At 40.6% G+C, this 23738-nt stretch overlaps 1 protein-coding gene across 1 annotated transcript in view; it reads right to left on the bottom strand.

Annotated features, from left to right (window-relative positions):
- Nucleotides 1-23738, bottom strand: part of Agbl4 (AGBL carboxypeptidase 4) — a 1279356-nt gene that overhangs the window by 333440 nt on the left and 922178 nt on the right. Inside the window, 1 exon segment of the mRNA NM_001350232.2 lies at nucleotides 1083-1122. Within this exon segment, the coding sequence (NP_001337161.1) occupies nucleotides 1083-1122 (40 nt within the window).

The following is a 23738-nucleotide window of genomic DNA, read 5'->3' as shown; positions in this document are numbered from 1 at the left end:
ACATATACATATACATATACATATACATATACATATACATATACATATACATATACATAGAAGAGGTGTGGAGTCAGTGTGCTAGAATTCTGCCTGCGCAGTGCAAGTTTTCAGGCTTTTTGTTAACTGATTACAAGCATAGCAGGCCTGATGGAAAGGCAGGGCCAATATAGTTTGTCCATATTGGTTACCAAGCTATTGAATGTCTCCACATTTACTGAGAGTGATTTCCTGAGCCACCATCTTGCATTTGAGGACTCTGCCACATTAGCTCCTCTTACCTGGAGGCCCATTCTTTCACAGTCCAGTGGCCAAAGTGTTAATGTTTGGCCCCAAGAACTGGTCACTAGGGCTCTTAAATATTTTGAATCTCACCCACAGGTGAAGATGAACCATCACACCCACTCACACACACCAGTGAAATCTCTTAGCATCAATAAAAGAAAATTGTTTCTCTAGTTCAATTTAGCTCCGATTTTCCAAGCCAAAGTAAGCTGGTTCTCTGACATCAGTAAACTGCTCCACTTCTCACTGGGCTAGACGTCTAACCTCAGGGAAAGAAAAGACTTAAGGTCCCATGGCCACAGGGTTTTTGTTTTGTTTTGTTTTCTTAAGACTTTACTCTCCCTTAATGGAGAAAACAAACGCCACCTTGACCCTCAGCCCAGCCAGTGAGCAAACCCCATCCCCACACAGACTGGCCCTTGCTCAGGGACCATCCTCCCTTTACTCTGTAGCATCTCACGCAGTTTCTCTATTCCCTGTAATTTTAAAACTTATTTCCCAGGAGACAAGAACAATTTCTTAATATGTGAGTCCAGTGAGTGATTTGGGGGAGAACTTCACCATTCAGGGAATGCAACTGTCACCCATAGCAACATCAATGTCACCTTCAGAAGGCAGCACAGAGCTGGGACAGGGACAGGAAAGTGCCCCAGGCACAGAAAGGAGGAAGGTCATCAACCTTGCAGGAATCCACTGTTTTCATGCAGAGAGTCAGAGGAGGGCAGGGCTTGTGTTTGGAGAGGCTGCAAGGCATGGCTGAGAAATTCCAAGCAAAATGGTGCTCAGCACCTACTCACCCGGGCTGGTTATCGTCAGGAGGTCAAGCTGCCTCTGTTGCTGCAATAGAAAACATACCAGTGAGGGCAGTGATTTGCACAGCCAACGTGTGCCTAGCAGGGCAGGGGGGGAAATGCAAGATGATGTCTGCTCACAGAGAGCAGTTCATCTGTTACTGAACATGGTTGCTCTGATTAGTCAAAATTGCTAGCCTTTCTGCGAAGGCATTGGAGCACATCTAGATAAGCCTATACTGTAGTCAAGACCAGAAAAGCCTGGGAATAATATGGCTGACCTATAGATGTAGAAAAATGCCCCATTCCTGTTTCCCAGAGAGGCCCCAGTCTTCCCCTTGAACTCTTTCTCTTTTCTAAGAGAAATGCTGAAGACAGAGTACTTCATCCTCTGTAAAGGGTCACACAAACCATGTTCTGAGAACTGTAGATTTAAGCTTCATGTTTCAGGAGCTTCTTATCACTGGTATTTCCCTCAGTGTCACCTTGTCGAAATGCACCCCACCCCCTTTTTATCTAGACACTTTCCAAGAATGGCTTCCTGAAGTTCAGCTTAAGTAGAAGGGATGCCAACATTGGTCTTTTGACTTGGGCAGACTAAAGGCCAGGTACAGCAAGTGCTAGGAGCTCTAATATAACATTTCAGACTTATGGTGATCCTACTGGGTGAGTACGGCTCAGAGGAAGAATGATTACATTCAAAGAGAGGAAACTATTTGCTCAGAACTATACTTCCACTAACTGGCAGAAACGTGCCAGTTCCAATCCTGCCTTTAGAGACTAAACTATGGCAATTATAGCTCAGACTAAGTTATCAGTGAGATAATCTATTTAGTATTGCTGGGGGAACTTTTATTACAGGGCATCTCACCCTTAGACACAGAGGGTGCCTCTCTCATTTGCACAGAATCACTGATACTTAGAGCTCAGGGGTCGATCTGTCTTCCTTCAGACAAACGAACAATCCCCGAACAATCCTGTCTTCAATGTGCCCTTCCACCTCCAGCTGTGTAAACTATCTCTGTTCCACCTCTTTCCCTGACAGGCTCTCCCTACTTCTGTTCATTCAGCTCTCCTTTGAGCAATGGTAGCATCACTAATTCTTGTTGCCTTAGCCCATGTTGCCTCAGCCCATGGTAACAGCTGTGTGTGTCTGTTTCTCCAGGCTAAATCTAAATGTTCTCAATTCCTGTTTTCTTTCTTTTTTCTTTCTTTCTTTCTTTCTTTCTTTCTTTCTTTCTTTCTTCCTTTCTTCCTTTTTTCCTTTCTTTCTTTCTTTCTTTTTTTTTTTTTTGCACAGGGATCTCTTCTCAAATTTCCTTGTCCCTCAGGTGATCTCCTTAGCCATTCAACTTTGATATACTGCAACAAAAATCTCTTGAAGAGTTCTCTACTGGTTGATTGTGACTTCTCTGAGGTCTACAGGCAAGTTTGTGTCCCTCTGAGGCCTTCTCAGTAACACATCCCTGTTTTCCTGCCAGCTCATAACTCATTCCAGTTGACTTCAAGCAAACAATGCAACTCCAAGATGTCACTGATCTATGTAGCAAGCATGAGTTCTCACACTGAAATAAAATACAGACTCACACATGCCAGCAAGGAGGAATGCTGGAGCCAGATGGCCTCCTTCACCGGATGTGGAATCTAGCAGAGGAAAAACTGGCTCAAACTGCTTTTGTCAAGTCAACCTGTAAGGCCTGGAACTCTGCTCGTGCAGCAGAGGAGGACTTCGTAGCCCTTCTTCTTCTGTAACTTTCATGAGGAACACAGAGAAAACAAAGCCTATCCATCCAAAGAGTTTTAATTCCTTCCTTAAGCTCTGCTACTAAATGGTGACTCTGCGCTTGGCATTCAGTGGTGAGGAATGAGAAGAAAAACCTGGCAAGAGGCAGACACACCTGGGTGTGTGTCCTGGCTTTTGTATGTGGTTTTGTGTAACTGACGGTTTCTGGCTACAAACTTCAGAACTCTAAAAAGAGCAAGAGAGGCTTAAAGTCAAATGCAACCAGGTGCTGTACTCGTGGTCTTTCTTTTCTGCTGTGAAATACTCTCAGAATTCCCGGGCTCCAGAACACAGGCTCAAGGACAGAGTCAGAATTCAAAAGAACATCATTTTAAGCTGTTCTGTCACACTGCAACTTTCCCTGCCTCTGTGAATCTTCCTCAATAGATGAGAAACATCTTCCAGGCTCAGAACGACTATTCATTCATCTTCTGTCCCTCACTGCATGCTGCAGAGGCGCTCTCGGTAGGCATTCGCTGAGCACGGTGGACTATATCACCAAATCCACGGCATCCTCGCAACCCCCATGCCTGTGCTTATGCTGTTCTCTCTACCAGTGCTGTTAGAACTTCTCAAGTTCTCCGTGGAGTCTCTGTACACTAACCCCTAAGCCTAACCCACTTCTCTCCTTTCTCTGGCAGAATAAATATTTTCTGCTTTGATCTTCCAACACACCTTGTAAAACTGATCTCTTGGATCGCGCTGTCTTCTCTGTCTTTTTCTCTATCTATAACATTACTTGATGACAGGGCTCTGCCATTTCATCTCTATGCCTCTGGTACCCAGAACAAACCCCCGAAAGGACTGTTTAATGTCATCGAGTTTAAAGGACTTAACTGTTCTGTTATTCCCTCTGCAACGACCCTGTTAAGTACGAATTCATTATTAGGGAGCATAAGCAGTTCCTTCCTCCCCAAGGCTTTTCCTCTGCCACGCCTTTGAGGTTTCTCGTTTTTATAGTTTTGCTCTGCTATTCTTCAGTTAGTAACAAAGTATATCTTCTCTCAAGAGTGCTTCCTGTCTCGACCTCTCCCCAACTCCATAGCTTCTAAGGTCTGTGTCCATCCCCTCTATGATGATGAATTCTCATCTGCAGATAAACCCTGTTATCCACAATTGACTATGTGTGCACCACCTAGTGGCAAAAGCCAGTAAGTGCAGTCTGTTTATGTTCTAACAAGCACTTCAGAGAGGATTGCAAAATCTATGATCTAAATGCAAATGAAAACAAAAGCATATGTTCCAGAACGACTGCATAACAGCTTTCAGCAAAGAAATGGGATAGTCAAGTAATTAGTTTAAAATTTTCAAAAGTAAAAAATAATAAACGAAAGTGAGACACACCATAACCAGAGAAACTAGAATAATAATCACTTGAGACTGCCAATGGGAAACTAGGACGTTTGAAAACTCGAGGCACCTGACTTTCTTTCTACTTGTTATTTATCTTTATGCCTCTTCTTCTGTCAGGCCTTTCCTTGACCTGACAAGGCTGTGCCGGATCTTACCTGAGGCCCCACAGGAACAACTTTATATATTGTTCCCATGGTCTCTTGACTTCTCTCAAGGGGCTTCCTCAGAACCTGAGTAATACAGGGTGGCCAACAAGGATCTCTTGCTCACTCATTAGCCTCTTAGACAGGACCTCACTGTTGAGGTCCTGAGCTTCCTATATCTCTCTTCCAAAAGACATATTAGGTACAAACAATTTTTCGTGCACTTCCTCTGCTCTTTCCCTTGAACCTGTCTTTATAAGTCACAGGAACCCTGGAAGTGAGCCACAGAGAGTTTGGCCTTCTTCATCTGGATGGGGTGATTATGAGGCTGTGGTTAAAAATGGACTTTTCATTTTGGTCACGACTGCACCACAATTATCTCTTAGAATGAAAAGGGACATAGTGTTCTTGGAGCTTAGGGATGGTTTTCGTGTGGGGGTTCTGTGTGGCAGAGGAGAATAGTCACTGATTGTCTGTTCAGTGTTGCTTTCTGTTTTCACGCAAGATAGCTATTTGAGGAACAGCCAGTCTGTCACAGCATAGACGGGAGATGATTTAGACAAGAGCACCAACAGCCCCTGAGTATTTCTCCTGTCACTGCAGAAGCCAGCCATCCTGCGGAGGGCCTTGGGATTTACATCTCCAGAAGGAGCCCAGAAGCAGAGGCACATATTCCACTTCACGCCTCAGGTTCTCTTTCCGACAATCCAACTTCCCTTTTCGTCCCCAGCCCTAGTCTCCTCTAGGCATCTGGACTTTTAATATCTCCTCCACGGAGAACAGTTCACCTAGCACCGACCTTTGTAAACTCGCAATTTTGAATGTCTCTTAACCTAGTCTAGCCTATTCACTGGGCAAACAAATGATCATTTTAAAGTAAAATCTGCTCTGCTCTTTGAATAATTTAATGATCCTAATCACATTTTTCATAAAGACTACTTTTTAAACTTGGCTTTCAAGAAGAATTTTTTTTAAAAAAGCAGCTCAAATTAAGACAATGGCAGAAAGACAAATATTGTATGTTTTCTTTCACTTGTGACTTTTGGATATTATATAAGTAAATAAAATTATCTATCTATCTATTTCTTTATCTATTTATCTATCTATATATATATCACTTAAAAGTAAAAGTAAACCTGTCTAAGGAGACAAAACAGACCAATGAGTGGAGGATAGAGGTGGAGAGTAGAGGGATGGTATGAGAATATATTTAACATACACTACTTACAAGTGTGAGTGCAAAAAGAAAAAAAAAGAATTTGAACAGAGGTACCTTGCATGGATAGATAAGGTGACTCCCAGAAGCCATAGGCTATTAAATGACAATCCCAGTGTCAAATCTGAGCTACTTCTTATAAGTTGTTGGCCAGAGACATCCCTGAAGACCTCCAAACAACACAGGGTATTTATTTCCATTGTTCTTGGTTGCCCACCAGAACTAATTCGTAAGACCCTGCCTGAAGACACCATATATTTTGGTTGGTTATGGACAAAGAGAAATCAAGTCACCGTTCTGTTGGCTAGCTTTCACAATACTAGGATATATTAGGCAGGATGCTGGGGGGTGAACTGTCATTGACAGCCATGGAGCCCTCATGCCACACAATTGACTTGCCAGGGCATGATGTGCCCATTGGCACAAATGGCGGGAAGGCTGTTATGGGAGTCACCAGCTGCTTTCTGATTGGATTTGAGGCCTGCTCTAATGGAGGAAGTTTATGCTTATACTGTAAACCTAGTCAAAATCCTGTGTCTAGGCCCTGGTGGGAAGCCATTTCTGTTGTTTTTGTAAATATACATAGTATCTTGTCGAGCTATCTTCTAAATATTTATCCTCTGTGGTCAGTAGAATTTCTTTATGAAGTAGGCTGTAGTTATAGCAGAGAATCATAATTCATCAATGTGCTGATGAGAATTGACCGTTGACAGTTCTACATTAAGTGTAACATTTATATCATTCCCTCCAGGACTCTGGCAGCACTGTAGAAAGGAAATGGAAAGAACATAAATGCTGGAGGAATAGCAGAGAGTTGTGGCCCATCTTCCCCTAAGCATCTATAGGTAGTTAATGGCGGCCAGGTGGTAGGTCCCCGAGGACCCCTTTCTGAGGGTCTTTATATAGGTAATGGTTGCAGGGATGTGGGAGGTATAGTCACTGGCAAGTCACTGACACTCCTGTAAATTAGCTCCCCACCCCTGGTCCTATAAGTAACCTTAATTAAATTTATTGGTTCACCATAAATAAAGAAAACAAATAAAAGAAAGACATGGAAATAGGTGGGGGACTAGTTGAGAAGAAAAGGTATCAGTAAGGAAAGGGATAAGAGAGAATAATGGGGGTAAATATGATCAAAGTGCATGATGTGTGTATGTGAACTGTCATAATGTTGTTAATACATAATGGAATGTATTACTATATAAAACTAATATATGCTGATAGAAAACTATCAACCTATACCTGAAATCCTGGATCTGTACTTCACTCCCTGAGCAACAGTTCAGCTTCCCTCCCCGGAGACCTGCCGCTACCTCGGACCACCAGGTGAGAGACCCTTGCCCCAATCTCTGGGCTGCTGGAACCCTGGCAAACCCAGCAGCCATGAGATCTACCCCAACCTCTCTCTGTGCCATCTTCTGGCCCACAACTCCACCTCCAATCCCAGATTTGTACTCCACTTGCCCTGGGCCAGGCTGCCTTCTGGGAGGCCTGTTGCTACCTATAGCAAGCAGCTCAACTTGCTTCCCTGGAGGCCTGCTGTGACCTAAGACAATCAGAGGTCTACTGCCATTAGGGTCTACAAGCTCTACCCATAGTCCCAGAGGCCTGCTATTACCAGGGACTCATAGGCCAGCCAACACCAGAAACAGCCAGATGCCTAAAGGCCAGTATAGGAACGCAATCAACAAAATCCAGGGCAACATGGCACCATCGAAACCCAGCCCTCGTATGTAGGACAGCAAGCCCTGGATATCCTAACACACCTGAAGAGCCAGACAATGCCTCTAAATGGCATCCTCTGAAGATGATAGAGGCCTTTAAAGAGAAAATAAATACATCCCTTAAAGAAATACAGGAAAATACATTCAATCAGATAGAGGCCTTTGAAGAGGAAGGGAATAAATACAAAGAAATACAAGAAAATATGATCAAGCAGGTGAAAGAAATGAGTAAAATTGTTCAAGATCGGAAGATGAAAATAGATGCAATAAGGAAAACACATGAGAAACATGAGAAACCCTAGAGATAGAAAATTTTGGAAAGGGAACAGGAGCTACAGACATAAGCATCACCAACAGAATATAAAAGATAAAAAAGAGAATCTCAGACATAGAAAATACCATAGAAAAACTTACACATTGTCAGAGAAAATGTCAAATCTAAAAGGCTTCTAACACAAAACATCCAGGAAATTTAGGACACCATGAAAAGGCCAAACCTAATAATAATAGGAATAGAAGGAGAATATTACCAGATTAAAGGTTAAGAAAATATCTTCAATAAAGAGCATAGAAAAAAATTTCTCCAACATAAGAAAAGAAGTGGTTACAAACATACAAGAAGCTTACAGAACACCAAATAGATTGGACAAGAAAATAAAATTTTCTGCCACATAATAATCAAAACACTAAATGAACAGAACAAAGACATAATATTAAAGACTTCAAGAGAAAATGGCCAAGTATTATATAAAGGCAGACTAATGAGAATTATAGCTGACCTCTCAACAGAGATTCTAAAAGTCAGAAGGGTCTGGATAAATGTCTTACACATCCTAAGAGATCACAGATCTCAGCCCAGATTACTATACCCAGAAAAACTTCCAATCTTGAGGGAAACCAAGATATTCCATTACAAAATCAAATTTAATTTTCACTAATTTAGCTATACAGAGGATACTAGAAAGAAAATTCCTACATAAGGAACTTAACTACACCCAAGAAAACACAAGAAATTAATAATTTCACAACAATTATAAAAGAGAAACACACACACACACACACACACACACACACACACACAGACACTACAACTCTCAAAATAACCGACACTAACAATCATTGGTCATCAATATCTCTCACCACCAATGGATTAAATTCACAAATAAAAAGACACAGGCTAACGGAGATTCATAAACAGGATCTACCAATCTACTGCGTTCATGAAACAGCAACTCAGCAACAAATAGAGACTCTGCCTCACAGTAAAGGGCTAGAAAAAGGTTTTCCAAGCAAACAGACCCTAGAGACAAACTGGAGTAGCCATTCTACTATCTAATACAATAGACTTTCAATCAAAAGTAGCCAAAAAAGATGGGAAATAACATTTCACACCCATCAAAGGAAAAGTCCACCAAGATGACTTCTCACTTCTGAACATTTATGCACAAAATGCAAGAGGACTCACATTTGTAAAAGAAATATTACTAAAGATTAAATCTAACATCGAATCCCACAGTGGGAGAGACTTCAACTCTCCTCTCTCACCAACAGACAGGTCATCAAAACAGAATTAAATAGAGAAATAATGAAGTTATTAGAGGTTATGAATCAAATGGACCTAACAGATATCTATAGAATATTTAAGCCAAACACAAAAGAATATATTTTCTTCTTAGAACCTCATGGAACCTTCTCAAAAATTGATCATGCACTCAGTCCAAAAGCAAGCCTCAACAGATACAAGAAGATTGAAATAACTCCTGGCATCTTATCAGATCACCATGAATTAAAAGTGGACTTCAACAAAACAGAAACAAGAAAGCAGACAATCTTATGGAAACTGAACAACTATATACTCATTGACTACTGGGTCAAAGAAGAAATAAAGAAATTAGAGACTTTCTAGAATTCAATAAAAAGGAAGGCACAACATACCCAAACTTATGGGACACAATAAAAACAGTGCTAATGGGAAAGTTCATAGCACCAAGTAACTTCATAAAGAAATTAAAGAGTTCTCATACTAATGATTTAAAAGTACATCTGAAAATTTTAGGGAAAAAAGAAGCAAACATATCCAAGAGGAGTAGACTGCAGGAAATATTAAACTCAGGACTGAAATTAATCTGTTAGAAACAAAGAGAATAGCAACACAAAGAATCATCAAACCAAGAGTTGGTTCTTTGAGAAAACCAACATGATAAACCCTTAACCAAACTAAGTTAAAGGTTAGTGAGACAGCATCCAAATTAACAAAATCAGAAATGAAAAGGAAGGCATACCAACAGAACCAAGGAAGTTAAAAAAAATAACTAGGTCTTAATTCAAAAGCCTGTACACCACAAAATTGGAAAATCTAAACAAAATGGATAATACCACTTACCAAAGTTAAATCAAATCAAGATCAGGTAAGCCATTTAAATAGTTCTAAAATCCCCAAGGAAATAGAAGCAGTCATTAAAGTCTCCCAAACAAACAAACAGGCCCAAGTCTAGATAGTTTTAGTATAGAATTCTACCAGACTTTCAAAGAAGAGCTAATACCAATACTCCTCAAACTATCACACACACACACACACACACACACACACACACACACACACACACACACTCACCCCAGAAGGAACATTGCCTAATTCATTCTGAGTTCACAGTTACCCTGAGACCTAATCCACACAAAGACTCAACTAAGAAAGAGAATTTTAGACCAATTACGGCTATGAACAGTGATACAAAAATACTCAATAAAATAGTCACAAACCGAATTCAAGAACACATAAAAAACATCATCCACCATGATCAACTAGGCTTCATCCTAATGATGCAGAAGGTACTTAAACATACAAAAATACATCAATGTAATTCACCACATAACAAATTGAAAAAAATAAAAAACCACATGATCATCATATTAGATAATGAGAAAGCCTTTGGCAAAATCCAATACCCCTTCATGTAAAAAGTCTTAGAGAGTTCAGGAATGCAAGGCACATTCTTAAACACAATGAAGGCAATATAAGGCAAGTTAAATAGCCAACATCCAATTAAATGAAGAGAAACTTAAAGCAATTCTAAAATGTTTGGGAGAAGGCAAGGCTGTCCCCTCTCTACATCTCTTCAATATAGTATCTGAAGTTCCAGCTAAAACAATAAGACAACTAAAGGAGATCAAGGGGATACAAATTGGAAAGGAAGAAGTCAAAGTATTGCTATTACCAGATGATATGATAATACACCCAAGTGGACCCCAAAATTATACCACCAAACTCCTATAGTTGATAAAAAACCTTCGGCAAAGTGGCTGGATATAAAATTAACTAAAAGATCAGTAGCCCTCCTTTATATAAATGATAAAATGGACTGAGAAAGAAATTCAGGAAACAATACCCTTCATAATTGCTACAAATAAAATAAAATATCTTGCTGTAACTCTAACCAAACAAGTAAAAGTTCTGTATGACAAGAACTTCAAGTCTCCGAAGAAATAAAACGAAGAAGCTATCTGCGGATGGAAAGATCTTCCATGCTCATGGATCAGTGGGACTAACAAAGTGAAACTGCTCATCTTACCAAAAGTAATCTACAGATTCAATACAATCCCCCCAAAACTAAAAAACAACTCTTCATAGACCTTGAAAGAACAATTATGAACCTCATATGGAAAAAAAACCCACCCAGGATAGCTAAAACAATCAAGTGCACTAAAGAACTTCTAGAGGGATCACCATCCCTGATTTCAAGCTGTACTACAGAGCAATAGTAATAAATACTGCATGGCATTGCTTTAGAAACAGACAGGTTCATCAATGGAATCAAAGACCAGAAATAGAAATAAACCCACACACCTACAGACACTTGATTTTTGACAAAGAAGCCTAAACCACACAATGGAAAACAGAAAACATCTTTAATAAATGATGCTAGTCTAACTGGATGTTTGCATTTAAAGAACACAAATAGATTTCCATTTATCATCCTGCACAAAACTCAAGTCCAAGTGGATCAAAGACCTCAACATAAAACTAGATACACTAAATCTAACGGAAGAGAAAGTGGGAAATAACCTTGAAATCATTGTTAATGGAGAAAACTTCCTGAACTGAACACCAGTGGTTCAGGTGCTAAGATCAAAGGATGTTCCTAGTCCTGCAGTGACTTGAGGTGCCAGGATTCATTTTGCAATGAAAACAACACCAGGTGTTTCTTAATTTCTTGCTAAAACAATTTTATGTACTAGGGGTTCTACAAGACAAAAACTGTTGCTTAGACACTGCCAAAAATTTAGACAAAGACTGAAGATCTAAAAGACCCTTGCTTCTCCAGTCCCTGCTAAGGAATTGCCACTTGTATGAATACCTTAGGAGAAATGGGCTTCGTGTGCCAATATCCTCCTGGGTACAGAGAGCTGACCTATGAACCTGCTACTAATTCCTGTACAGGGAATGTCTGCCAACATGGAGGCATAAGTCCTAAAGTCCCTGAGCACCCTGTCTGTATCTGCCCTGCTGAATATGAAGGAAGGTTCTGTGAGACAGATCACAGTAAGTGTGCTTCCAGCCCTTACCACAAATGGGGTCGTGTGCCAGAATGGATTCAATGGATACTCGTGCTTCTGTGTGCCTGGATACCAAGGCAGGCATTGTGACTTGGAAGTGGATGAATGTATTTCTGATACTTGCATGAATGAGGTGGTATGCCTCAGTGAGAAAAGAAGATACACACGAGTCAGTCCTTAAGAGTATTCTGGTGTGAACTGTGAGTTGGAAATTGATGAGTGTGGATCCCAGTGTCGTCATGATATCATGTGTCAGGATGCTCTTGGGGATTACTTCTGTGACTGTGTACCTGGATTCCTTGGAGACTACTGTGAACTCAACTTTGATGAATGCACCAGTAAGCAATGTCTCCATGGAGATCTGTGTGGATAGAAGAAACAACTGCTTCTTTGACTGCATGGGCAGTGGATTCACAGGGACACACTATAAGACTGTGATCCCTCTTTGTTTTTCAACAAATGATACAACATGTGAGGACACTGTTGGCAACTATATTTGTTGGTGCTGCCCTGGATACACAGGTCACCTGTGTGAGATGCACATAAATGAATGCAGTAGCAACCCCTGCCACGCTGGGGGGAATGTACTGAGCTGTCCTCAGAGGATCAATAGGAATACATTGATGCCCTGCCTTCCTCCTTCAACTACATGAGAGCCTCAGAGTATACTTGTATTTGTCAGCCTGGATTCACAGACAGAAGTCTTGGATAACTGACCTATGAGAGGCTCCACCTGTAGTGGACAAAAAAACAAAGCAAAAAAAATACCCAAAAAACAAACAAACAAGCAAAAAAAACAGAGACTCACAGCCAAACATTAGACCAAGCTTGGGTCATGTGGAAGCGTGGTGGGAAGTACTGAGGAACCTGGAGGGGATAGGGTCTCCACAAGAAGACCAACGGGGTCAACAAACCTGTATTCTTTGCAGTTCCCAGAGACTGAACCACCAACCAAAGAACATACAAGGACTTGACCTGGACATAGATCTACCACACATGTATAGCAGATGTGCAGTTTTGTCTTTATGCAGATACACCAACAACTGGAGCAGGGGCTTATGCTAACTGTTGCCTGCCTGTGGATCCAGTTCCCCTAGCTGGCCTGCCTTGTATGGTACAGGATGTGCCTAGTTCTGCAGTGCCAGGGTAGGTTGGTACTCAGGTGGGACCTCTTTGTTCTCAGAGGTAAAGTGAAAAGGTGGAGGGAGGGGAAGTGTGAGGGGGGATTGGAAGGAGAGGGGAGCTGCAATCTGGATGTAAACTGAATAAATAAACTAATAGAAAAAACCCAAATTAATAAAAAATAATAAAAATTTAAAAAAGAAAATGCCATATGATACCTACTATATAAATCTCCATATGTGTATATATGTAAATAAATGTGTATATATGTACATATATATGTACACATATACAGACACATACACATACACACACACATATGGATCTCTTCCTCTGAATTTTTATTTTGAAACTCACAGTTTAGTGCATCTTTCTTCCCTTATCAAAGAGATTCATTTTTATAGTAATGACAATATTTTATGACAATAAAGAGACCCCCTCCAGTGACATGCAGAAAATAAGAAACTATGGAATATTTGGCTCTAAATGGAACATCTCTATTGCATTGCCTTCCTCAAAGCTCAAGGATTGTGCTGGGAAAGAGGATGTAAGAACCTAAGAGCCAGAGATTTCTGTAGCAAAGTGGTAAGTTCCATTCACGACTGGTCTGTTGCACACATTGAACTTATGCTGGGACCACATGCACAAGACCTGCATAACATCGGGCCAACCAAAATCCATACATAGCTGGGGAAAGGCTCATGAATTCCCACCTTCATCTGAGGTGCTATCGATAGCTAATGGTTGCGGAGTAGGGAGGAAGGAGAGTCAGTTTTCTTTAGGGATGGGGGTCTGAAGATGCTACCTATGATTCGGTAGATGGTCCCACACATGCATATACAGGCAGCACTAAATTTATTATTCAGTAGGTCTCAAGATGTTGGAGTTGGAGGGGAGGGAATGGGTGATGGGTTTGATCCCAGCTACATGTATGAATATTAAATGTTTTAGTGATATATTTATTTATTTTATGTAAATGAGTATACTGTATCTTCAGACATACCAGAAGAGGGCATCAGATCCCATTACAGATGGTTGTGAGCCACCATGTGGTTGCTGGGAATTGAACTCAGGACCTGTGGAAGAGTAGTCAGTGCTCTTAACCACTGAGCCATCTCTTCAGCTATTTTTAAAAGGAACGCTTGGAAGTCAGAACTTGCTTTGTAATGTCCTTGCTGCATAGGCCAATAATTTACCTTCCTTTGGACCTGTCTCTACCACATACTGGCAAAATGATCATGAACAAGTCAGATAATTTAAAATGGGTTTAATGCCCTACTCACTAGCATTTAGATTATATCACATGTCTCCAGGTAATGTTACATAATTTAGTAGGGATTTCTAAGGTCAAGATCCCTTGTTTGAAAAGTCTTCACATGTGGCTTGTAGCAGCCAGCCTGGGCCCATTCCTCAAGGGCCCTCATCCACTTGACTACCTTGATCACAGATGCTATTGCTGTGTGTTGGGATTATCTATGTGAGTCCTCGGACTGTGTACACTTACACTTGTTGCAGGTGCAGTCATGATAGCATTCAATTCTGTTTCTCTCGCTACTACCACTGTACTTGGTGTATACCAGGCTCTCTGTCATGTTTGCTAAATTGCAGAAAATGGTAGAGTTCCTGGGGAAAGTATCATGACATTCAGAATAAACCTCCGACACTGAAATTGAGGCAGCATTCATCTGTATTTCTGCTCAACCAGGGTAACACCTCTCATGATGCCAGTTTTATGTACTGCAGAAAGCAGAGATGTCTGGCCATAAAAGTGTTTTCTGCCTCTGACTGGTGCTCAGGGAAGTTAGATTCCATGGTGATCAGCTATGACTTTCTTCCCATAAGAAATTGCCAGTTTGATTATGGGGAAAGAATCCAGATATAATTGTTCTTTGTAAGCCTGGAACAGAAGGTATTGTTTTTTGAAAAATGGAATTGTCTAAATTAATTTTCCTGAAACAAACAACTTTGCCAAATAAATGCATAATAGCAATCCAAGAGTTAAGAACAAAATGATACCTTTTGCTATCTGGGAAAAGTATGTGTTTGCTACAGTAAAGGAGCAAAATGTTAGTTTTTTATTTTTATTGTTTGAAACTCTAAGGATGTACGAGTACACACATGTGTGTGCATCTTTCTCTTTCTCTCACCTGTATCTTTATTACTTTAATTTTGCTATTGAAAAAGACGTTTTGAGAAACAAGCGTCATTCGTCTTGATTTCTTAACAATGCTGCCAGAACATTCTTAAACTCTGTTGCACTTTTCAAAGCAGAAACTGGGAAAATGGTGAGGATTAACATTTACTGAATTATCCTTAGTTTTCCTTGACTACTTTTCTTAAACTGACTTGGCAAAACCCTTTATAGAAAATAGTCAATTAAGAACATATTATTAAACATTTACTATGCAGTGGGTGCTTCATTTATGTTTATTCACTTTTCTAGGAATTAAATAGTCATTTATTTATTTATTTATTTATTTATTTTATTTATTTATTTTACAAATGAACAGAATGCCTTATGACACGTTCATACACATTTTGTGTGGATGCTTTGAGCCCCACTTGCTCCTTTCTCAGTCTTTGTGCCACAGACTCCTGTTTGTCCTGCTATACATTTGTGTCTTTTGTGGCCTCAGTATTTCCATTTCCACTTTGATATCACCTGTAGGTGTTTTTTTCTTCCCCACTTCCCCTCTTAAGGTTTCTTTTTTCTATATCATAGGGTTCTTTCTGCCTTCCTGGCTTTTACCCATAGTTCCTCTCACCTAGATAGACATATTTAGTAATTAGAAAATAGGATTCCCATATGAAAGACAACATACCACATTCATCTTTCTGAGCCTGAGTTACCTTGATTACTACCTCATTCTCATTATGTAGGTAAGCAACTCCCCTTTAGAGATGGGAAAACCCAAAGCTTAGAAAAATTAATCAAGTTTCCTGATTTAGGCAGTGATCAGTAGAGTAAAGGTTTAAACCATACTTCTGAGTATGAACCCATGTTCTTCAAAATAGTATGTAAAGGGCCGGAGATGTGGCTCAGTAATTAAGAGTCCTTGCTGCTCAAACCACTGAACTGAGAATAGGTCCCCCGTTGAAGGAATCAGAGAAAGAACTGGAAGAGCTTGAAGGGGCTCGAGACCCCAAAAGTACAACAATGTCAAGCAACCAGAGCTTCCAGGGACTAAGCCACTACCTAAAGACTATATATGGACTGACCCTGGACTCTGCCCCCATAGGTAGCAATGAATATCCTAGTAAGAGCACCAGTGGAAGGGGAAGCCCTGGGTCCTGCTAAGACTGAACCCCCAGTGAACTAGACTATGGGGGGAGGGCGGCAATGGGGGGAGGGTTGGGAGGGGAACACCCATAAGGAAGGGGAGGGGGGAGGGGGATTTTGCCCGGAAACTGGGAAAGGGAATAACACTTGAAATGTATATAAGAAATACTCAAGTTAATAAAAAAAATATTAAAAAAAAAAAGAGTCCTTGCTGCTATTTAGAGGACCCAGATTAGTTCCAGCACCCATATGGCAGCTTACAACCATCTGTAACTCCAGTTCTAGGGGTTTAGCTGACTCTTTTGACCTTTGTGGGCACCAGGCACCAGGCACACAAATGGAGCACACACATGCTTGCATTACAAAAAAAAACACCTATACACAAAAGTAAACCAAATAAATAAAAATATGAAATATGCTATTTAAATTGTATATAGTATTATAAAATAATGGGAATGATATAAAAGGAAACAAGTATCCAGGTAGCTACTTTCAGTTTTTACATGCTATTTTCTAGTTCTTAAGTGCCCATGCTGCTACTACATAGCCAATAATTATGTATTAAAAATAAAGATGTAATCATGGCACAAATACAATGTCATTATTTTCTGTATTCTCTTAATTTTAGGTCACGTTATATCATAAAAAGGCTTTCCAAAATTATTACATAGTCGTTTTGAGCATTGTTATAATGAGTTCACAGTGTTCCATTTCGTGAGAACGCATACTTTACTTAAATATAGGACATTTAGGCTATTATTACTTTATTATAAATAACATTACAATAAACATATTCCTGAATGCAATTCCTTTCGTCATTTGGATTAGATCATTTCTTTGAAATGAATACCCAGGAGTGGAATTACTGGATGAGAACTTATGTAGCCTGTCACTGCTAGACGCACATTGCCACATTGCTTTACAAAAGGATAGATCTAATTTATAAGCCCACGAATAGTGTATGAGATAAAGACTTTACTATAAACTTGCCAGTATGGGGGCTTACAAGTTTGAAAATATTTTTATGTGACATAATGAGTACAATATAGTATATGACTCTTGTTTTCGTTCCTTCCTTTATTACAAAATATACTTTAATAGAACTGAACCTTTTCATTATCTTGCATATCGCTTCTGTTTCCTGCTGGGAGAGCTGCTTTCACACCTATCTGTTGGGCATTTAGGATTCAAGAGTCAGCTGTTTGGATTCTGAACTCGGAAGTTACCAATTGCTCCTGTTTTCAGCTCATCATTGTTGATGACAATGGTAATATCTATTGGGACCTGATTTGTCACCAAAAGAAACTTTTTCAAAGCAATGTTTTCAAGGATGTATCTCAATGAAACTTGGGGACACATTTAGACATTGTTAAAACAGTACATCACGGATTAAGGATGCTTTGATATTTCCTGTCCTTTAATTCTTCTATGAGGATTGATGTTCTCACTTCCCACAAAGCCAGAGAGATATGCACATGGAGAGTACTGATTTGCCATCGTGTAAGACACACATTGTACCTCCTATGATTCCCCTACAGTCTCCATTTCCAAGATATTACAGAACAGATATTACAGAATGGTTTCAAAACCTCATTAACTTGGGAAGATTTATCAATATACTTCTACATATTTACAATGTTTGTGATTTTTGAAGTTTCTTCCTGCCTTTCCCTAATTCAACCACAGGGGTCCTCGGGTTCTATCCATTCATTGGGTGTAAGTATTTGCACCTCTTAAAGGGCAGCCATGCCAGGCTCCCATCAGTGAGCACACAATAGCATCATTAACAGTGTCAGGCCCTGGGACACCCCCTCATCCCCCGAGCTGGATCCCAATTTGGGCCTGTCACTGGACCTCTTCTCCCTCAGTCTCTTCTCCATTTTTGTCCTTGCAGTTCCCCTAGATAGGAAGAATTCTGGGTCAGAGTTCCTGACCATGGCATGGCAACCCCATCCCTCCACTTGATCCTCTGTCCTTTCACTAGAGGCAGACTCCACAAGCTCCCTCTCCCCACTGTAGTGCATTTCATCTAAGGTCCCTCCCCTTGAGTCCTGAGAGTCTTGACCTCCCAGGTCTCTGGTACATTCTAGAGGGTCCTCCCACCTTTTAACCCTCGAGGTTGCCTGCTTCCTCTTTCTGCCAGCCCTTGGAGCTTCAGTCCTGTTCCCCCAACCCATTACAAGACCATGTCCTTTTCCACTCCCTGTCCCCTTTCCTACACTCTCCCTCCCCCTCCTGTGATTGCTTTCTTCTCCCTCCCAAGTGGGATTGAGGCATTGTCACTTTGGTTCTTCAGCTTGTTAACCTTTTTGAGTTCTGTGGATTGTATCCTGGGAATTTGGTACAGTTTTTGGCTAATAACCACTTATTAGTGAGTGTATAACGTGCATGTCCTTTTGGTTTTGTGTTATCTCACTCAGGATGATATTTTCTAGTTCTATCTAGTTGCCTGCAAAACTCATGACGTCCTATTAATAGTTGAGTAGTACTCCATTGTGTAAATGAACCACATTTTCTGTATCCATTCCCCTGTTGTGGGACATTTGGGTTCTTTCCAGCTTCTGGCAATCACAAATAATGCTGCTGTGAACATAATGGAACATGTTCCCCTCTGGCATGGTGGGGAATCTTTTGGGTATATGCCCAAGAGAGATATAGCTGGGTGTTCAATTTATTGAGGAACCTCCAGATTGATTTCCAGAGTAGGTGTGCAATCCCACCAGCAATGGAGGAGTGCCCCTCTTTCTCCCCATCCTCCCCAACATGTGCTGTCACCTGAGGTTTTGATCTTAGCCATTTGATTGGTGAATCTCAGGATCACTAAGGACTTTGAACATTTCTTTAAGTGCTTCTCAGCCATTCAGGATTCCTCTGTTGTGAATTTTCCGTTTAGTTCATACCCCATTTTTTGATTGGGTTATTTGGGTCTTTTGGAGGTTAGCTTCTTGAGTTCTTTAGATATGTTGGATATTAGCCCTCTATCAAATGTGGGGTTACTGAAGACTTTTTCCAATCTGTAGGTTGCTGATTTGTCCTATTGACTATGTCCTTTACCGTATAGAAGCTTTTTCAGTTTCATGAGATCCCATTTATCACTTCTTGATCTTAGAGCAGAAGCCATTTCTGTTTAGGAAATTCTCCCCCACCCCCTGTGCCAATGAGTCTGAGGCTCTTTCCCACTCTCTCTTCTATTACATTCAGTGTATCTGGTTTTTGTTGAGGTCCTTGATCCACCTGGACTCGGGCTTTGGGCAAGGTGGCAAATATTGATCTGTATGCATCTTTTTGATTATATTATCTCAGCTTAACATCTCCCAGGCTGATCTGTTATCACAAATGACAAATATCATTTTTTTGGTTCTTTTTTTTCGGAGCTGAGGACCGAACCCAGGGCCTTGCGCTTCCTAGGTAAGCGCTCTCCCACTGAGCTAAATCCCCAGCCCCGACAAATATCATTTTTAAGGATCAAATAGCATTCTATTTTGTATATGTGGCAATTTTTATTATCCATTTATATGTTAATGGAAAATTTGGCTGATTCCATATCTTTAAAAGATTCCAAATTTTGACTCTGGTGTTGAATAAATGCAGGGGAGCAGACAGTTCTTTGACATAATTTACTGCCCTTTGGATATAAATCTGGACAGAAGATTATGGATTTTAAGTGACTCGGGGTCACCTGTTAGTGTTTTAGTTCGTCTACCAAGGAGTTTGTCTACTTTATTTTTCTGGGAAACTAATTCTTTGTTTTATTGATTGCTTGACTTTGTGTTTTAGCATCGATTTCATTTGTCTCTGTTTTAATCTTTATTTTTTTATCTATCAATTTTGGTTGGGCGCTGGAGGTGAATCTCAGTGGAAGATCACTTACCTATCATGTGCAAGGCTCTGGGTTTGATCTGTACAACTGCAAAGCCAGGGGAATTGTTTGCTTCCTGAGTTTTATAGTTCCTTAGGTGGCACTGGTAGCCTGTTTATTTAGTTCTTTCTTTTTTTCACTTGAATGTTCTGATTAGTTGAAACCCCATTCATAGTAGTGCTTTTGTTTTACTATACTGTATTTCCATTTTATTTAATTCAAGAAGTGTTTTCATTTCCTTTTAAATTTTTTCCTCCACCATTTAAGAGCATGTTATTTGATTTGCATGTATTTGTATACATTTCAAGGTTCTTCTATTTTTTTTCTATTTTATTGAACTTTGATCATAAAAGATACTCAGTATGCTTTCAACTTAAAAAAACTGGCAAGACTGGAGTTGTGCCCTGACACGCTCTATTCTGAAGAATGTTCTGTGCTCTTCAGATCATTTTATTTCATTGCTATTATGTGGGAGGTCCCTCACTGGTTCTTCAGATCATTTTATTTCATTGCTATTATGTGGGAGGTCCCTCACTGGTTCTTCAGATCATTTTATTTCATTGCTATTATGTGGGAGGTCCCTAACTGGTTCACTTGGTTTCCACAAGTAGGGTCGAGACAAAAGGAAGAGGGAAGGAACCATCTGGTGCAGGGTGTCACTCCCCCAGCATCCAACTTACACTTAGAAGTAAACAGAAACGCACTGAGTTAAGTTGTAAGTTGGCAGTATGGGATGGAGAAGGGGCAGGTACGTAGTAGGATGTCCTAGGATGTCCTTCAAGCAAATACCTCCCCATATTGGGTCTGCATCAACCCAGGAGTAGTTGGTGTAGGAATGTTAGGATTCTCAAGAAGGGAAGAACAGAAAGAATGATGGGATGTGTTGGAGGAAGGCGCTGCTTGGCAACTGGGTTGAGTGGGTTTCATTCCCTCTTCAGAAATTATTCAGTCCAGTTGGTCTGGCTGGAGGGTAGAGGCTGGCAACCTTCAGAGGCTGCAGGAAGGAAGGGAGCTCCAGGAGGCTCTCAAGGCTTGACTTTCATGATACCTAGGTTTTCTGTCAGGCCACAGCAGGCCTTGACCTCCTCGTAGGTGGTTTAAGAGGTTTCTTATGAGAGTACATGAGAACAGTTCATGTGTATGTGCTTCAATTTTCTTGCTGCTTTGAGATACTCTCTCAAAGGATTAAATTTAGTATACTTTGGGTGTATTCCTGGCTGATTTGTATTCAAATGCTCATCTTTGACTTTACAGCACCGGGATGTTTATATCTTTCTCTAGATTTTTTCCTGTCATGTAGAAGAAGATTTCTAACCTTTGGGCATTCTCAAGTGTTTCTTGAATACCAACAAGCTGAGTATTTTCTCTTGTAATACTCTTCAACATTCCCATAATGCTTTCTTTGTTCTGCTTCACTCTTTTTATTTCTTCTATTTATTTTGGGTTTTCTTTAAATTATATTAATTCATTGAGAATTTCATACATGAATACAATACATTTTGATCATATTTATTCTGTACTCCTCCACCTAACTCCTCCCAGATCCATCAACCCCCTCCCTACCAATTTAATCTCATCTCTTACCACTGAGTTCCATTACTTCTGCTCAGATGCTCATGGGTTTGGGGCCATCCAAACGAGGGTATTTCAACTATCAGGGTTACACCTCAAAGAAAACTGACTCTCCATTTCCCAGAAGTCATCAACTAGGAGTTTATTTTCCCCCATGCCAAATCTTTACTGGCTTGATCTTCTGCAACCGGCCGCAGCTGCTGTGAGGTCACGAGTGCAGTTGTCCTGTGAAATCCAAAAGATATTCTTTTGTTCCTGTTCTCCTAACCCCTGGCTTTTACAAGTCCCCACTCTAGTCTTCTGCAATAGTCCTTGAGCCTTGTGGGGCAGTGGTGTGATATCGCTGCCCCATTTGTGGTTGACACTTATCCCCATGCAGATTTTACGACAGCTCGTCTCCAAGCTCACCCTGTCTTCTACGTTCTGTTTTGCTAGTTATGCCTTCTAGTACACTTTTCATTTTGTTTAGTGTGCTTTTCAGTGAAAAGATCTGTTTGATTACAGAATAAATTCACTTTCACTGATAAAGTACTGCATTTTGTTTCTGTGTCTTTAAGGTATCCATCGAGTTTCCTGAAAGCAGACATTGTAAATTCTTGTCTTGAGAGTTGCACAGATTAGTTGCTACATGGCCAATTTCTGGCATTTTATTATTTTAATGAATTCTTAAATAAAATTGCAATAAATAAAAGCATCACAATCACATGTCCAAATTGTCCAGAGCTGGTTTGTACCACTCAGTGAACTTCTATTTAGTTAGAAAAAGCATTTGGAATGGAAGCCGTCCAACATCAAGTTAAATTTTACACTATCAGTGTTGGATAGCTTTTATGCACTTAGTCACCACTAAAAGTAAAAGCATCCATGAAATAGATGAACTAGAACAACCAGCTTTATGTCCTTGGAAGCTTTTGGAGGTTGTTGGTATACTACAGTGAATGTTCAGACTCCTCGGGATTAGGCTTTGCTTTCCGCCTTCTAGAAATGGCGAGCCAGGTCTCTGCCACTATTTTAGCACCAGGTGGTGAGCTAAGCCTAGGTTTGCTGTGAGATCTGGATGGTGCATTGTCACTATCTTAGCACTAGAGGGCTTCACGTTCCAAGTCTGTGCCCTTGGCGCAGCTGCTAATGTTAGGAAATAGGAAGTTGTTTTAAAACAGAAAAAAATAAAATAAAATAAAAGTCTATGCTGTCCTAGCAAGCCTCTACTTGGGGTCCAGGTAGGCCCACAGACTTCATCTGTAAATAGCACCCTACAGTCATGCACTCTGAGGTTCTGAGTGGACAAGTTTCACAGGCAGTAAAGTGCCAGTCCTAGGTTTTTATGCAATGATTTGGTGCCATTCTCCTTTCTCCAATTGGACAACTTTCTCAATGTTGCACCACCTGTGATCAGAGGTAAGATAAGCAGGCAGATCCGGCGCCACTGACATCACAATGCTAGGTTGCACCCGAGCTTAGAACCCAAACTGAGTAGCACAGCACAGGGATGGGACTGAAGACCACACTCCTGTGGTCTTACTGCTGTTGGGGTGGACTTGCAGGGTTAGATCACTGCAGGATAAAAGTCTGAATAGGTCTCCAGGCTCTACTTGGTGTAGAGTTGGACATGTGAAGGCACAACCATCAGTAACTCCTCAGTGTTAGATTTTGCCCAGCTAGCACTGCTCTCCAAGACAAATCACATGCTTACTTCTCTATCCTACTTGTCAAGTCTATAGTGTTTCTCACTGCTGTAATGCACTAAGAGGGGGAAGGCCTGGGTTAGTGGAGGCACTCCCTTGGCTGCAGGCACAAGTCTAGGGTTGGTAGAGATGGGAATCTGCTGAGCACAGGGCTGCAAGAACAAAGCTTAGACTTACTTGTCCCTCCCTTTTCTAAGAACGAGTCTAGCTCTCTACATTCCCTTGCTTAAGACTTGTGGAAGGGTAATTCAGGTCACAGTTTTCTTTCTTTCTTTCTTTCTTTTTTTTTGGTTCTTTTTTTCGGAGCTGGGGACCGAACCCAGGGCCTTGCGCTTCCTAGGTAAGCACTCTACCACTGAGCTAAATCCCCA

The sequence above is a fragment of the Rattus norvegicus genome, chromosome 5 (genome assembly GCF_036323735.1).
Source record: "Rattus norvegicus strain BN/NHsdMcwi chromosome 5, GRCr8, whole genome shotgun sequence".
NCBI lineage: Eukaryota > Metazoa > Chordata > Mammalia > Rodentia > Muridae > Rattus > Rattus norvegicus.
Note: the sequence above shows the minus strand (reverse complement) of the source record. Positions and strands in the feature narration are given on the sequence as shown.